General features: G+C 36.6%; 1 protein-coding gene across 4 annotated transcripts in view; it reads left to right on the top strand.

Moving 5' to 3' along the window:
- The window catches only part of LOC150092525 (liprin-beta-1-like), a 494,640-nt gene that overhangs the window by 259,657 nt on the left and 216,002 nt on the right, over positions 1-18,981 (top strand). For all 4 annotated transcript variants that reach the window (XM_090414366.1, XM_090414364.1, XM_090414365.1 and 1 more), the window contains one exon: positions 13,872-13,956. In XM_090414366.1, the coding sequence (XP_090270492.1) occupies positions 13,872-13,956 (85 nt within the window). The remainder of the gene's footprint in view (positions 1-13,871; positions 13,957-18,981) is intronic.

Genomic DNA, 18,981 nt, shown 5'->3' on the forward strand with positions numbered 1-18,981 from the left:
AAAGTGTTGGTTTGAGAGTGGCTGTATTGATTGCTTGTTTTTCCAGGTGTTCTATGTAAAAGTTGGCTAGGGGGGGAGAAAGGGGGGAGCCCATGGCTGTCCCATCAATTTGTTTGTATATTTTCCCTTTCCATGTGAAATATCCTGCATGTATTGTGAATTTGAATAGTTCAAATATATCAGGGGGGAAGTGTGACTTCAGTAGATTGAGGGTTTCTATTAGTGGTACATTTGTGAATAGTGAAGTGATGTCAAAGCTTACTATTAAGTCTGAGCTTTTTAGGGTGAGGTGTTGTAAGATGCTTTTTAGGTGTGCTGAATTTTTGATAAAGGAGGGAGAATTGTTAGTGAGAGTGGCTAGTAGCTTCACTAAATGTCTAGCTAGTTTGTATGTGGGACTATTTATACTCTCCACAATTGGGCGTAGGGGTGTGCCAGGTTTGTGAATTTTTGGTGATCCATAGATCCTAGGTGTTTTAACATGGAAGGGTTTGAGTTTGTTAACTGTGTCTTTGGGCCAGGAAGTGACTTTTTTTAATAATTTTTGTGCCTTATTCTTTTGTGTGTTGGTGGGATTGCGATCTATAATTTTGTATGTTGACTGATCTTGTAATAGTGTGTGCATTTTGTTTTCATATTCAGTTGTGTCCATCACCACGGTTGCATTTCCTTTGTCTGCTTTTGTTATGGTAATCTGGCTGTTGTTGTGTAGCTCTTTTATAGCAATGAATTCCTTATGTGGGATATTATTTTTTGGAGGCTTGGACTTGATTAGGATGTTGGCCACATCTAAACGTATGTTGTTAGCTATTGTTGGAGGCAGGTCGTAAATTCCTCGTTCGATGGACGCCATTATTTCGGCTTCTGGAACTTGCTTGGGAGTTATGGCAAAGTTGTGCCCTCGACTTAAAGCAGTCGTGGCATCTTTGCTTAATGTGAGTGACGATAGATTCACGACGACGAGGTCTTGTTGTAATTGCGGTCGTTGTATGGTGTTCCGTTGTTGTAGATTTTCGAACTTCTTTTGGTGCCGGTTTTTGACTCTGTCGAATTCTTTTTTTGCCGTTGCGTCGGTGATGTTCTTTAAGATCTGCCAAAGTTCCGTATTTAGAATATTATGCAGCGATTCTCGTAATGCGCTGATGGTTGTATTTGCTTGTGCTAATTCCCGGCGAGTGGTGTTAATTTGTTCGCGTAAAAGCGCTACACTCGCTCGTTTATAGATGCGTTGGGCTTTGGCCGAGTGGAACTTGTTTTTGATTTTAAAACAGTTCGGTATTAATTTGGTGTCTCGGCACCTCTTTAAGAAGGCTAACCTGTTTAGTTGCCGCGCCAATTTCAACTTCCACTTACCATATCGTCATGTCTTGCATACGATATCGTCTCCGTGAAGAATCCTTAAACGTGTGGACAGACTTATGTGTTCGTCGAACATGTTGTTTATTATTTTAACGGTATAATAGAACACAGAAACTAATTAAATAATTAATTTATTAACTAGATGCTGATATTTCGCTGGTATTATAACCAGCATCTTCAGAGCACAAAAACACTGTTTGTCACAATATGCGAGACTAAAACAGCATGGTGTACTTCAACAAAACTGTAGCAGCAACACAAAGACTAGAGTCCTGATTTTGGCGCCCTCTATCTGAAAAAAAAAAAAAAAAAAAAAAAACGCTATCATATATTACTAGAGTCCTAGAAAAGTGCTAGTTTTTTTCTTAATATGACTGTCTCCCAGATCTTCGGCAAGTTAATACAGCCATATTTGTTGAGATTTGGACTGAGATTCAGCACACCTAAAAAGCATCTTACAACACCTCAGCCTAAAAAGCTCAGACTTAATAGTAAGCTTTGACATCACTTCACTATTCACAAATGTACCACTAATAGAAACCCTCAATCTACTGAAGTCACACTTCCCCCCTGATATATTTGAACTATTCAAATTCACAATACATGCAGGATATTTCACATGGAAAGGGAAAATATACAAACAAATTGATGGGACAGCCATGGGCTCCCCCCTTTCTCCCCCCCTAGCCAACTTTTACATAGAACACCTGGAAAAACAAGCAATCAATACAGCCACTCTCAAACCAACACTTTGGCTACGCTATGTTGATGATGTGCTTGCTATTTGGCCACATGGCCCTGAGACATTGAAAACATTCTTAGCACATTTAAATAGCCAACATCCAAAAATCCACTTTACTATGGAACTGGAAGCCAACAACTGTCTGCCCTTCCTGGATACACTCATCACACGTCTCCCAGATGGTTCCTTATCATTTTCAGTTTTCAGAAAACCCACACATACAGGCAGATACTTACACAAACAATCACACCATCATCCTTCTCAACAATATGGCATATTAAAAACGCTAACCCATAGAGCGAGAGCAATCTGTTCAAATGACAAGGCTCTTACTGCTGAACTGACTCACTTACGCCACACCTTCTTGGCCAACGGCTACAATCCACAAAAAATAAACAAAATACTAAACACTCCTAAGAAACCCCTCCCACCATCCACCACAGAGAACTACAACAAAACAGTCACCATCCCTTACATTAAAGGCACATCCGAAAAGATCTCAAGAATTCTCAATAAACATAAACTACGCACTACATTCAGACCATGTAGCAAATTAGCAACCCTCATCCGCTCACCCAAGGACAGCATTCCTCCTTTATCACATCCAGGAGTCTACCAAGTACCCTGCTCATGCAATCAAGCCTACTACGGTCAAACAGGAAGAACTGTGAATATCCGCATCAGCGAACATAAACGATACGTCCGGAAATATCATTATGGGAAGTCGGGCCTAGCAGACCATGCTCTGGATACCCCTGCACACAGGATCAACTGGAAAAACACAAAAGTACTACACAGAAACCCATATAAATCAGAGAGATTGTTCTTAGAGGCGACAGAAGCTCTAAAACACACTCCAAATCTCAACAAATATGGCTGTATTAACTTGCCGAAGATCTGGGAAACAGTCATATTAAGAAAAAACTTGCACTTTTCTAGGACTCTAGTAATATATGATAGCGTTTTTTTTTTTTTTTTTTTTTTTTTTTTTCAGATAGAGGGCGCCAAAATCAGGACTCTAGTCTTTGTGTTGCTGCTACAGTTTTGTTGAAGTACACCATGTTGTTTTAGTCTCGCGTATTGTGACAAACAGTGTTTTTGTGCTCTGAAGATGCTGGTTATAATACCAGCGAAATATCAGCATCTAGTTAATAAATTAATTATTTACTTAGTTTCTGTGTTCTATTATACCGTTAAAATAATAAACAACAATAGGTTAAAATCTGTGTATCACATTGATGGTTCTGTACTCTAGGAAATAGATAGGCTAGAGATTTAGGGGTAGTGGTAGACCTAGAGTTAAAGTTTAGAGGACATATTGCTAAGGTTGCTGAATTAGCCCCTAAGATTACTTGGCTAGTGAGGAACACATTAACAAGTAGAGATATGGAAGTTGTAAATCCTCTTTATAAGGCCTTGATATGCCCACATCTGGAATACTGTGCTCAAGTCTAGTCCCCTGGGTTTCTTGTGGATGAGGAAGTGGTGGAGAGGATTCAGAGGTGAGTGACCAAAATAGTGAGTGGCCTGTGGAATGTTCCCTATGAGGATAGATTGAAGGTGTGTGAATTGCAGAAATTGGTTGATAGGAGAAAAAGAGGTGATATGATGGAAACATTTAAGTTGCTTAAAGGATTTTATAGAATAGATACAGGGGAAATGTGTCAGCACTTGGCTATAGGGACCAGAACAAGGGGTCATTCCTGGAAGTTGAATAAAGGTGTGATCAGTAGGGGTGTGAAGACTAGATTTTTTGCTTGGGAGTGGTGAATGAGTGGAATGGGTTGCCAGAGTCATTTGTGAGTCTTTGTCTGTGAATGGGCTCAAGGAGAGGTATGATAGATTGGGTCTCCTGCAGTGAGTCTTCTGATTCCATGGATGTGCTCGTGTAATAATAATAATAATAATGTAATCATACATCCTAGGTAATTAAATGAATTCACCTGTTTTAAAATCTTATTATCTATTACTATTTTAGTTCTTATTGGATCTTGTACTTTAAAGACCATTGTTTTTGATTTTTCTGTTGAAATTATCATTCCATAATCTTTGGCTATTTCATTTAAATTTAAGATATCTTTCTGTAAGTTATCTTCAGAATTTCTAATTATTGTTTGATCATCAGCAGAATGGAGAGTGTTTAAGTTCACAGTAGAAGAAATTTTAATACCTTGTTGAAAATTATTATTTCAATTAAATAAATATTAAAAAGAGAGGGGGACATCCCCCTCTCTTTTTAAGATCGACAGGGATGGGATGTCCCCCTTGCTGAAAGGGGGGACATCCCTGTCGGACTGCTTGGTTTATCACTCTTGGATATGATAGTTCATGATTTAATCTTATTTGTATTTGATTATTTTCATATATACTTATGATAGCTTTTAGAATAATATTTGGTATTTGTCTTTCTTTTAGTATGTTAAATAAAATGCTTCTTTTGACTTTATCAAATGCTTTTGCAAAGTCAATAAATGTAATTGTCTCCATAATTTTCCATAATGTAAATGTAATATGTGTTTCTAAATTGTATTCTCTTCTTTTGTCTTTTATTAATTTTAGAAAAAGGGCTGGATCTATACATGATCATCCTTCTTTAAAGCCTTCATAATATTTTATTAGTTTGTTATTTAAAATTCTGCTATATATTTTAAAACAGGTCTTTAGAACTGTTTTAAAATATATAGGAACAGGAATTTAGAATACTTATACCTCTATAGTTTTTAGGGTCATCTCTACTATCTTTTTTAAAGATAGGGATCAGTATTGTTTTTTCCATTCTAATGGTGGGTTACTTGTTGAATAGATTTTATTTAAAAATAATAAAATTCTTTCTTTAAACCTTTTTTCTGTATATTTATATAATTCTGAACCTAACTTTTCTTGTCTCCTGGTGATTGTCCATTTCTTGTTTGTTTCAGGCTGATTTCTAATTCTTCTTTAGTTATTTCCTATTCATTTTCATTAAATGTTTGCTAGTTATATTTTTTATAATATTTATCTGTCCACAATTCTGTATAGAAATTTAGAAATTTCTCTAATTTCAATTCAGTGTTTAGTTTTATGCTTTCTTTAGTATCTGCACTTAAATGTTTCAAAGTCTTATATACATTGGGTCTTATTTTATATGAAATATAAAAATAAAAATACTTTTTTATTTTTATGATGAAATTCATCTCCCATCTAAAGGCAATCACAAACATCCATGTCCACAGAAGGATTCAAATCCACAGCCTGCTAGTTGAAGAGTAGATACACTAACTACTTTGCCAACTAGGCCAGTAAGATAAGATAACCACTGTTTATAGCATGCTTTCAGTTTGTTGTATTTGAATTTCCCATTATTTATTTTACACTGAAGATGTTTTGTATGTCAGTAGTTCATCATAATCATCATCAAATTCCTGACATGTACCTTCAGAAGCATACAGGATATTATGATAGCACTACATGAAAAAGTTACATCATTACTAACTTTCATTTGACAATTTTCATCCAAAGTAATTTTAACAGATTAAGTCCTGAAAGGTGTAGAAAGGCTTAGGTGTTCGTCGTTCATGTTGTTTAATTTTGACAGTATATATCAAAACACAGAATTATAAGTAAATAATTATTTATTGACTTATTGCTAATATTTATATAAGATATAACTAGTACCTGCTTTCTCTCTCTTTTTTTTATTTTATTTTTATTTTTTATTTTTAAGGACTTTAGTCTTTGTGTTATTGCTACAATATATATATATATTTTAGATAGAAGTGCCTAATTAAGACTTTAGTCTTTATGTTGTTGCTACAATTTTGTTAAACTAGTCCCTTTGTTACACCATGTTGTTGTAGTCTCCCATACTGTGACAAACTGTGTTTTTGTGCTCTGAAGATGCTGGTTATAACACCAGCGAAATATCAGCAATAAGTCAGTAAATAATTATTTACTTATAATTTTGTGTTCTGATATATACTATCAAAATTAAGCAACACGAGTCCTGAAAGATAACTCTTTCAGGACTCCAACATTATGAGATCTTATATTTCTGTCTTCTAAGGCACTTTTTACTGTATCAATCTGACTTGATCTTTGTCTTTCTCTGGATCTTTTCCTGCCAACCTGTTAAAGCAAACTTGTTTTACTGTTGTTTCTTCTCCCATTTTGTTTAACTGACCATACCAGTTGAGATTAACTCTGTGAACACATCCCTCCTTGAATGCTGACAATGGCAGCTTCTTTCCTAATATCCTTATATTTATTATGATAATGGCATTGATGGCATCTGTTCACTCTTCTAATTTTTTTTTCAATGCTCATATCTGTGGTCCCTATTCTTTGATCAGGTGTTTTCTTTCTAATATTGCAGAATTGTACTGTGATTTATTTAGTAAAGAGCTGAGATTAACATCTCCAGTTTTGATATCATGTTTAATACTGTTTTCCTTCATAATGAGACCATATAGATGATGAAATAACAGTAGAGATAATGTATACCTTGTAGCACACCTGACTACAACTTATATATAGACATGCATTGCTTGATATAATGTCCCATTTAACCATATAACTGGGGTGTTTTGAACAGCTTTCTTCTTGGCACCTTGTCATATACCTTTTCCAGATCTGCAAAACTTAATACATGTCCTTGTTATATTCCCATGATTTCTCAGCTGTTTGTTGTAAAGTGACTATCTGATCCTGAAAATCTCTATTTGGCCAGCATGTTCTTCACCAATCTTTCCTTCGACAATTTTTCTTAGCTGTTTCTCAAGTATACTTGCATGAATCTCATGGGTACTATGAGAGCTCTACTCCAGTCATCTGGAATTTGACCCACTGACCAGGCTTTCTGATTTATGCAGTGCAGCCACTGAAAAACTTTTATATCTGCATATTATTATTATTTGAGCATTTCTGGTTGAATATCATCTACTCCAGCTGCCTTGACATATATCAGGTTTTTGATGTCTTTTTTTCTACTTCAAATATATATGTATTCCTGATTGCATTCCTATTAAGTGCTTTCTAATATTAATACTTTCTAATTAATTATATAATTTAATGATTTATTAATTATTTCTAATTAATAAATCTAATGTCAGTAGTTTAATTTTATTAAAATTAAAATATTCTTTATGGTGGTTATGCGTGTTTTTCAGTTTTACATTGATTTTCCACTGTGATCTCTTTACTTAGTAACTCAGATGTTTCTATCATATGCTCCTTTTTTTGCCTATCAATCAAACTTTACAACCCACACACCTTCAGTCTATCATCATAGATAGGGGAGCATTATACAGAACTGCCATCATCTTCATCACTCACCTGTGGACTTCTTCACCATCTCTTTATTTACTAGAAACTTAGGTGACCATATTGTTCACAATAGTTTGTTTGTTTTTGTTTGTGTCCATTTCAAAGCCTTATAGAGAAGGATAATAACCTCCTTATTTGTACTTGTGCAACCCTCATAATCCTTTTGCAGTTTGTCCTTTGAGCTTGAACTCCTCATATATGGTCACTTCAAATTTCTGTAGACTTGTTGGTTTTCAGCAGTCTAGTTTCATCAGTGCAGTATGCAAGTTTTCTTTTTTTTTTTTCAATATTTTTATGCAGGCTTTGTAAAATAAATCAGAGTTGTTAGTGTTTATATGAATTTCAGTTGTGTTCAAACTCAGAAATTTTGTTGCAGTATTACTTCACATTTTATTATTATTATTATTTGATACCTCCAGTAGAGGTGTCAAATAATAGGGAGTCCATAGACTCATCGAGGGAGGGCACCTGCTCTACAGCTCTCTCCACCACTCAGTCCACCAACTACAACTAACTGCAACTACACCAATGCCATCTACTGCTGACCACCACTACTAGTTTTTCCACAGACAATCACAAAAATCCATGCCCACTGCGGGATTCGAACCCACAGCCTTTTGGCTGTAGAGCGGATATGCTAACACTCGGGCCAGCCAGGCTGGCAAAAATAGTATGAAAACCTAAATAAACAGTACATAGATCTTTTCAAGCTTTTCCTCTTTTACCATTAAAATGTATTCTCTGTCTGTAGAGGCATTATGTCCTCAAGGCCAGTTTGCCTGCATCCGGGAGAAAAACACCAAAAACTAGGGAGAAAAACCCTGCAGTCCATGTCTGGCTAATTTGGGTATGTCTGAGAAAGAAATCTTAAGCTCCTCACGTCAGCGATGGGAATCGAACCCGGGACCCTCCTTTCCCAGGCATATGGTTGCGAAGTGCATAGCCTCTCGGCTAACCGCGCAGACTAATTTCAGAAACAAAATAATGACCGTAAATATCTGTGGTTTGAATTGGCCATGAAGTTTTTGTATATTGACTGCGAGGGTGCAATTTCTTTGTCTTACATAAAAAATGTCACTGATGAGATTGCTGTTATGCTAAAGCAGTACAACTTCAAAGTTGCCTTCTCACCAATAACAAAAGGTTCCATGATGCTGAGGTCACCAAAACAGCCTCATTTACCACTTAAAAATTTTATTTGTATATAAAATTTTCTACATGTTTAGTATTTGTCACATTGCACAGGCTGGATACTCAGGAGAGATTCACAAGAAACTGATTTTTTTTTAAATACTTATAGACTTAATTACTTCTTGTGAGATTTGATATCTTATGTGCTGCAAACTGGCCTTACAATTTCATCTTACTTTTATTTTATTTTAATGTTTTAAAAACAAAAAATATTATGCTTTTTTTTAATTTAAATAATAATAAAATAAAGGCATTTTTCTCAAATAAAATTAAATATGAAAAATCAGTCATTTTTAAAAGTGAATATATACTTTATTTTCAGCAGTTACATTCGATTCGTGCTATAGTAAACACTGTTGTAGTGAACTCATTCATTCATTCATTCACTTACTTCAACAAACAGCTGAAAAGCTCTACTAAAAATTACCATAACTTCATTGCTCTTTTGAAGTAAATTTCCTGTAAAGAACTTTTTCTTTGGTTTGATATAATGACTATTGACTGTATCTGATTTTTAAACAGCTTGAGACAAAGACAGCAGCGATAATTATGCCTTTGTTATTACTTTAGCACTAAGCTCCAATCTAAAGAAAAATTAAGAACTCTATTATAAGCAATATCATAAGGGACTTTGTGGCATGCAGTACTTGCAGCATGTATGCGTCTCGGGAATTGGATATGTGGCTTGTGAAAGAGAGTGGAGAGCATAGGTGTGCATTTTGCACACCTACGCTATTGAGGAAATAAGTGCATTAGAAATATCAATATCTGACCTTGTTGCTCCAGGAATGGGGAATGAATGTAGGAAAACAAGTAACATGAAAGGAGAGAATGAAAAATATATATATATGAATGAGAAAATAATAGTTGATAGTGTGGAAGGCGTGAGTGACTGTGAAATTTTAGGAGATGGTTTTGTTTGGGAGAGTGAATTTAGATTAAGAGTGACTGACCTGCAGAGGGAGATAGATGAGCTGGAAGAGGAGGTAGAATGTCTTGTGAATGAGAGCAGAAGTGTGAAAGATAAGATTAGGAGAATGGAAGAGATAAATGCAAGCTGAATCAGAGTAGAGGAGAGAGAGAGAGAGAATTTTGGGAGTGTTAGAAGAGGAGAGAAAGGAAACAGTAGAAAAGAGAGAATGAGTGAGAGGTATAGGGGTGCTAGCAGATGAGAGGATGGAAACAGTAGGAGAGATGGAATGAGAGAGAGAGAGATATTGAAGTGCTAGAAGAGGAGAGAATGGAAACAGTAGGAGAGATGGAATGAGAGAGGTATGGGAATGCTAGAAGACGAGAGGATGGAAAGAGTAGGAGAGATGGAATGAGAGAGAGATATGGAAGTGCTAGAAGTGGAGAAAATGGAAACAGTAAGAGAGTGGGAATGAGAGAGATGTATGGGAGTGCTAGAAGAGGAGAGAATGGAAACAGTAGGAGAGAGAGAGGTATGGGAATGCCAGAAGAGAGAATAGCAGTAGAGGAGAGGGAATGAGAGAGACCTATGTGAATGAAAGAAGAGGAGAGAATGGAAACAATAGGAGAGAGGGAATGGTAAGAGGTATAATGTATGGCGATTCAGTGATCTGTGGTGTTCAAGATAGGATGCGTGAGGAATGTTTGCCAGGAGGAAAAATAGAAAGGGTGGCTATGGCAATTAAGAGAGGTGAAAGGGTGGATGAGATGATTGTGATGGTAGGAACAAATGACTTAAGTGGTAATGTAAGTTGGGCAGTGAGAGATGAGATTTTTGCTTGAGGCTGTACGGAAGAAGACAGAGAGAGGAAAAATAGTGTGCATGTTGCCTAGGTATGATAATGACGAGCTGAGCAGAAGAGCTGTGATATTGAATATATTGAATGGCATATTAGCGAGAATGTGTGATAAGAGAGGACTGGTATATGTGGATGCTTGGAGTGCGTTTGAGGAAAGAGAGGAATTGTATGTGAGAGACCGCTTACATTTGAATGAGGAAGGACGTAGGCATCTGGAGGGATTGCTGTTCTGAACGAGTCAGTGTGTCCCAGGCAGGATGATAGCAAGAGTGGCCTCTTGTGGGAATGGATACTTGGGAGAAGGGACATGACATAGGTAACACTGAGTCCAGTGGAGTCTAGAGGGGATAATACTGGGTATAGAAACAATGGCATTTATATGCTTTATACTAATGCCAGGAGTATCTGGAATAAGGGAGAGGAATTGGTGGTGCAGATAGCATCAGCCTGACCAAAAATTATTGGAATCACTGAGAAGTGGTTGACAGAAGGGAATATAATAACAGGAATAGAAGTCACTGGGTACAGCATTTTTCGTCAGGATAGGAGGGGAAAGCGTGGTGGTGGTGGGGTATCGCTTATGATAAGTGACGACCTATGTCCTCTAAGAGTGGAGACTTTGGAAGGAAGTGAGACAAATTATTTTGAGAGCATATGATGTGAGGTAGAGGTAGGCAAGACAGGATATTTAGTGGGGTGTTGCTACAGACCCAGGAGCACAGAGGATGGGGACCAGGAGATGTTTAAACAGTTAAGTTTGGCAAGTGCAAGAAGAATGGTTATGGGAGATTTTAACTACAGTAATATAAATTGGAGAGAGGAAGATGCATGTAGCAATAGGGAAATGGAATTTCTAGAATTCTTGAGGGACAAATGTCTTAGACAACATGTAACAGAGGAAACAAGAGGTTCAAGAGTTTTGGATTTGGTTATAGCATCAGAAGAGTTGATAATGACTGAGATGACATCTCTCCCACCAGTTGGAGAGAGTGACCATGTGGTTTTGACTTGGAAAATGAATAGACATGCAGGAGTATCAAAGAGACGGGAACTTATGTGGAATTATAAAGCAGGTGATTATAATAGACTTAGACGTCAACTTCGGGAAGTTTCATGGAGGGAGGAATTGGAAGGCCACGATATCATTACTGCGTGGGAAATTGTGAAAGAATATTTGTTAGCAGCAATGGTAAGTTGTATACCATGAGTGAAGAAGAGGACACAATTTGGAGTAAAGTGGATGACAAACAATATTAAACAGGAATTGCATGCGAAAAAGAGGCTATGGAAGAGATATAAGGAGACAGGTGAAGAGAAGATGCATGAAGAATATAAGACACAGGCCAGAAGAGTGACTAGTGTGGTAAGGAAAGCGAAACTGGAATATGAGAGGAGATTGGCCCTAAGATCCAAAGAAAATCCTAGGGAATTTTTTAGCTATGTGGCCAGTAGGAGGAGAAATGACTGTGGAAGAATGATATTGTGGGATAAAAATGGGAATAGAGTGACTGATGCAGAGGACATAGTGGAATTGTTCAATGAACACTTTTTTGGAGTATTTCATCCTAGAGGAGTCAGTTTTAATGCTAGAGAGATAGGGCTGGTTCGAGGTTTAGAGGTACAGGAGGAGAGTGTGTTTCAGATACTGAGTACTCTGGATGTCAGTAAAGCTTTGGGACTGGATGGTATTTCACCACAAGTTTTGAGAGAATGTGCTAGGGAACTGACAGTGCCTTTAACCTGGCTTTTCAATGAAAGTCTGGCTGCAGGAAAGGTGCCCAGGGAATGGAAGGAAGGTAAGATAGTGCCATTGCATAAGGATGGTAACAGACTGGAAGTGGCTAATTATAGGCCAGTCTGTGTGTCATCAGTAGTTGTTAAGATCTTGGAGAAAGTAGTCAGGGACCGTATACAGCATTGGGCAGATGAGGGTAATGTTATCTGTGAGAGTCAACATGGATTAGTGAAGGGGGTACCCTTGTTTTTGTAATATGCTAGCCTTTTATAATAAAGTTACAAGAGCAGTAGATGAGAGAAAGGCATATACTGTCATTTTCTTGGATTTAGCGAAGGCATTTGACAGGGTGGCACATAATAAGCTGATATTCAAGTTGCAGGTAATGGGTTTGGATGTCAGGTTGGTCAACTGGATTCAGGATTGGCTGTCCGATAGGTATCAGAGAGTTGTGTATGGGGCAGGTTCAAGGAGGCAGAGGATTTCAAGTGGGGTCCCACAGGGCTCAGTACTGTGACCTATATTGTTTAACCTTTATATCAATGACATTGCCAGTGGATTGTTTGCTGATGATGCGAAGCTGGGAAGGATTATTAGTAATAGTGCAGGTGTGGTAGCCCTGCAAGAGGAATCGAATAAACTAGACAGATGGACAAATGAGTGGGGGTGTGGGTTCAATGCAGCAAAATGTAAGGTCTTGAGGTTTGGGAAACATCGATGGGATGCTACATACTCTATGGGAGGAGTTATACTGGAGGAAGTAGGGGAGACAAGAGATCTGGGGTTGACATTGATAGAAACCTGAAATTCAGGGGACATATTGCAAAGGTGGTGAAGGTAACACAGAGGATTGCTGCAATTATGAGAAGGATGCTGACCTGCAGAGATAAACGGGTTATCATTCTGTTGTATATGTCTCTGATCAGACCACACTTAGACTATTGTTCTCAGATTTGGTACCCAGGATTTGATGGGGATAAATTAACTGTGGAAAGGGTACAAAGACGAATGACAAAGATGGTTTCAGGACTGTACAATTTTGGTTATGAGGATCGGCTGAGGGAATGTGGACTGCAGAGTTTGGCAGATAGAAGAAGGAAAGGTGATATGATTGAGACTTTTAAATTGTTGAGAGGTGGTTACAGGGTTGACACTGGGGAGTTCTTTTGCTTGGTTGAACAGCGGGAAGGAGTGATGACAAGAGGCCATCCCTGGTAGTTATGAAAGGAAACTGAGCAAGAGGATGAGGAGTGGTTTCTTTGCGTGGAGGGTGGTTGAACCATGGAATGCATTGTCTGATGGAGTGGTGAGAGCGAGAAAAGTCAATGAGTTTAAGGAGTGGTATGATAAACTTTGTGTTTCTTAGGGGGACCTCCCCCTCGATGACTCTTGACAGACTGTATGTTCTTAGGAAGGACCTCCCACGATGAGTCTTTTGACTCCATGGAGGTTTGAATAATAATATTAATAATAATATTAAGCTTCGTTCAAAAGGTTAGGCAGCTGGATAAAGATTGGTTAGAAGGACATCACAGAATCAAATTAATTGATCAAAGTAAATTTCAGATTAGGATTTAGGTTCAAAATGCAACTGGAAATATTTGTGCCTTCAGTAATTGTGAAAGAAATGACGAAAATTTTAATTTAATTTTTATATGTGTAGGTAATTATTTCTCTTTTCCATCAGGTGTTTACTCTTTCAGGAAACTGATTGAATTTCAGTTTATCATTTTATTATAATTGCATTTTTTTTTTTTTAAAATATCCTTTTCAGGAAAAGAAAATTGAAGAGATGAAAGCAGCAATCAGTAAATATAAAAAACTTCAAGATCTTGTATTGTCTGGTCAAAGTAAACGTGGTAAATATGAAGGTTTAGTTTCATGCTTCAATGTTTGTATAAACTTTGAAAGTTGTATGCTGTTTTATATAGATTTGAATGAATGTACAACATGATATTGACTAGTTACTGAAGTTAAGTTTGAAAGACTATTAGCATCGACAGATTACTGAGTAGATTGGGTGGTGTCTTAGTGCATGAGTTAGCAGTAGTAGTCACAGCAGCCGTTAATGCCATCATAATAGTTAAAAAGAAAGCTTTCCTATAATTATCAAATGTTCTTAGATCTATTTGCAGGAACATTTTGGAGATAGTTGCAGTGTAAATTTCTCTAAAGAAAAATGTTAAAATATGAAAGAATATGATTTTTGTAATGATGTGTGGTTTCTTATATGGTCATATAAATAAATGTTTAAATGTGAGAAAGAAATTAATCACAAAGATTCATGATTTTATTATGAAAAATAATGGTACTATAAATTTTATAAATATTCTGTTATTGAATTAATACATTATTTTCTTTTTTTACGATTTGTATGGATATAGTTATTAGTTTTGTAAAAATAATGTATATTATGTGAAAATACAACCTTTTGTCAGGGAGTTACCTTTAAATAAAGTTTTCATTATCCATGATGTATTTAGGATCAAGAAGAAAATCCATTTTTTTCTGATGTATCCTAATCAGTAGGTATTTATTAACTGCAGTATGTAATGGTGAAATTTTCAGCATTCACTCAAAATGGCATTACAGAAGTTTTCTTATATTTAAGGAATCCACAATTAAAAGTGCGGTTCTAGTGAAGTAACTGTAATGGATCTCTGAAGAAAATTGTTTGTTCTGAGTTGTTATTTGGAATATGATGTTTTAAATGATATAATATAATGGTATAACGATATTCTATGCATTGGAGAACTAACATGCATCACTTCGTCCCTTAACGACTTCAGCAACAGACTTAAGTTCACTATAGAAAGAGAGCATGAAAAATCCATAAATTTCCTAAACCTGACATTAATTAGAACAAACAACAAATATACACAAATATTCCACAAACTCAGACATCTCGGAAATTACCTCCACTTTAACTCACATCATCCTTATTCTATCAAAAAAAACAATCATTCTAGCACAATTTATTAGCACATACAAGTTCTCGACTACACATAACTATCTCAACATTATAATAAATTTAGTTTAATCCTTTATCCAAGTAAGCAAACAAAGTTTGCACCTGAAAATATCTTCAGGACTAAGGTAAGGTGGTACATCCCTTGGCAACTCGTAGCAAAGGTGGACCAAGCTCTCATCACTCCTTGTCTCAGTATCTCCCATAATGCAAAGCACATCTCCTTGTGGATATGTATACTGCTATGCATTAAGGGAAGGGCCACTACCCAGACCAGTTTCGACCTTTATTGAGGTCTCGTCAGTGAGAGGCAGACCCAGAGTGGTGATACTAAGGCAGAAGCAATGGAGAGGTCATATTTACCTATACGAGTTGCTGACCTGTGTACCACCTTATTATTAAATTACTCTGAGTTTAGAGAAAGATGTTGGAAGTTTTACTTGGATAAAGGATTAAACTAAATTTATTATAGTCTAACCAAGTGCAAAATAAACTTCCAACTATCTCAACATAGAAATAAAGAAATTAACAGAGATTTTTAAAACTTGAAATTACCCAACACAGCTAAGAAATTACACCAATAAAACTGTGAAAACCCATCAAAACAATCCAATAACCAAAACAAACTTCCTAACACAAAATATCATTAAACTGCCATACATCCAGAACACATACAAAGTCTACAAATACATTTTTAAGCACACTGACTATAAATTAGTGTTCACCAAGAACCAAAAATTGGCAGCACTTTTAAAAGTGCTGCCAATTGCTACCAAATCTCACACATACAAAAAAATACTAGAACACCACAATATGGTATGCAAATTTCCTTCCTGACAAGACTGTGACATCACCTACCATGATCAGATCTTTAATGGCAAGACTACAGGAACACTTTCATGACTGCAGCATACCAATTCCAGAACATCTAAGCAATAAGAAATGCAATAAACAAAAGAAAAACAATACAAAATACAGGAAAAACAAAAATAGCAGTCTGTGCTCTTCAGCAGAAGCATATTCCACAAATCGACAAAGTCATAATAGTAGATGCTTAGAATATCAGAAACAATAGCCATAAAATATGACAAAAACTCAATAAACATCCACCACCCCTACATAATCTCTGAGAGTTGGAAGTTCCAAAACATAAAATTAGGTTATGATCCGACTGATCATGATTCCGACCTCCACTTTTCCTATGAGCTCCAAAGATGATACACAGCCGAAATGGCTCTCACCCCTAATCTTGTTTCATCATATTCTATCCTTCTCCTTTCCCCAAAAAAATTCTATCTTTCACCTTCTTTTCAAAGAATTCACTGCCCACCCTTAAAACTCTGGGTTAAATTTCATATACCTTGTGTCTTACCTGCAATTCTCCCACATCTCCCTATCTCCACATTTCCAACCCCCATCCTCTTCCTTTCAGTAATACTTCAGTAATATCACCATACACCAGATGCCACTCAATAAGATGACAACTAGGAACATCCTACAAAGGTATATCCAAAATTATTCCTTCCTTATATTCTTCATATATCTGTATCTTTAAAACATCAGTAATGCCCAAAAAATTGAGTAAAAAGCCAATGACATCATAAAAGATGTCATTGACTCCTAAAGAAAAATAGGCAAAATAGCCATAAAAATTAATAATTAGAATTTATTTTTAATTAATTCAGCTGTCTGGTCAAAGTAGATGGCTGCAAATTAAAAGATTATAAAAGAATTCAGCACTTGAACATTAATTCAAGTCAAGTTTAATATGTGTTACTCATGGAAGGAAGAAAAGAATTATATGTAACTGTGATGTTTTTCTACTTGAAGATATGGACAGTCTTTCCCAACTTATTAACAGTGTGAAAGTATGTGTCTGACTTAGGAGCACATATTCTTTTGTCATTATAGACAAGCAAGAATGAAGATGTTATATTTCTATTAATGGTTGTTATGAGAGAATGAGAGTGATTAGAGTGATTCTGAATAGCACTAAGCATTCTTGGTGGTGGTGGGGAGATGCTTCATCCATAATATGTGAGTGGTATTCCATGGTTTGGAGGATTTGGGATTATACAGTGTTAATAGTTGTACATATGTTTTTAACAGAAAAGTACATGAAGTTTTTTGGAGGCAGAAGAAGCAATGTCTGAGATGTGTTTGTGCCAGGAGAGGCTAGAAGTGTCAGTCCAAGAAGAGAAATCTGATCCTGTTTAGAGATCTGAGTGTTATCAAGAGTAAGGAGAAGAGAGAAGGAAAATGATGTCTTTCTTGTAGGAAGACTGGACTGTTCTGGTAGCAATGAAGTTTACAGCAAGATTAGAGTTTAAATCAGTTGTTATGGAAGATCTCGAATCTCTATATGATTGTGCACTACAGGGTTTGTTTAAACAATGAAGCATACTGTTATCATCATTATTACAGTTATGGATAGGATTTGAGGTCATTTATGTACAGGAGGAAGAGAGTGGATGAAAGTACAGAGCTCTGTGGTACTTCTGCATTGGTGAGAAAAATCTGAGGTGAGTAAGCTGTCAACCATATTGTAAATGACTAGAAAGGAAACTGGCAAACCAATTGTAAAGAGTAGAAGGTAAAGGATGTAAGATGATGATGATGATGACACAAACTTGAGTGCTGCTGATCTCAACTCTTTTCAAGATTCAGCACATTGTGGTTAGTGTGAGTAATACTTCTCAACGGCATGTCAAACATAATGTAAAGATCCAGAACCTCCCCAACTTCGAGGGGTAGAGCAGTAAAACAGTATTGTAGGCTGGTTGCTAGATAGTGTACAGAACTGAACCTGATAGTAATGCATGTAATAAAAGCATGATAGAAAAAATAAGGGTATGATAGTGAGTATAAACAAAATGGAAGAGCATGTGTTGTATGGAGATTCCTTAGTAAGAGGTGGGTTAGTTGAGAGTTTAACAAAATTGTACCAACCCAGTGCGAACGTTAAGAATGTAAGCGAATCAATTAGAATGCAAAAACAGCGGGTGAAAGATTTGATAGTGTTGGCAGGTACAAATGATTTGAAAGGAAATAAAAAGGCTATGAGTGAGGATGTGAAGGAATTGCTTGAGGTAGCAAAAGAGAAGAGTGAGAAATTTAGGTTAGTGAGTCTGTTGCCACGGTATGACAGTGAAGAGTATAGAAGGAGGGCCATAATTGCTAATGGCTTTATGCGTGAATTATGTTTGATGAGTGGTGTAGAATTTGTGGATGTGTGGAATGAGTTCGATGGGCGAAAGGATTTATATAAAATGGATGGTTTACGTTTGAATGGATTTGGTATACAGAGACTTGAAAAGGTTTTGTCGAATGTAGTGGAAGTAAATGTGCAGAATCAGGGAAACTGGAGTTATTAAGGCGGGGAGGAAGTAGATATGCAGATTTTAGGGAGACAGTTGAGTATGTGAATGTGTGTAATATGCCCAAGCGAGTAGGAAAGACCACAAATCAGAAAGGTATAGTTGGTATAAGGCATCAAAATAGGGATGGGACAAATCTGCTTCGCTTCATGTATACAAATTCATGTATACAAATGCCAGAAGTATTTGGAACAAGAAGGAAGCATTTTTGGCCTTTGGCACTTCCAGACCACAGGTTATTGACATTAGTGAAACATGGCTGACAGAAGATGATATAGCTAGTGGGATTGAATGTGAGGTGTTCAGGAGTGACAGGGAGAATACAATGGGGGGAAGATTGTTATTGATGATAGCTGATGAGCGACAGCCAAGAAGAATAGAAGTGGAACTGCAGGATAGAGAAAAGAGCACATTTGAGGCTATTTCGTGTGAGATTGAAACTAGCAGAACTAAATATGCAGTTGGGTGTTGCTATAGACCAGGTGATGGAATAGATGGTGGAGATAGTATGCATAAGCAAATAGAAGAAATGAGTGGAA

This window comes from Typopeltis vanoorti, chromosome 25 (assembly GCF_054136105.1).
Source record: "Typopeltis vanoorti isolate ZY-2024b chromosome 25, IOZ_Tvanoo_1.0, whole genome shotgun sequence".
Taxonomy (NCBI): Eukaryota; Metazoa; Arthropoda; class Arachnida; order Uropygi; family Thelyphonidae; genus Typopeltis; species Typopeltis vanoorti.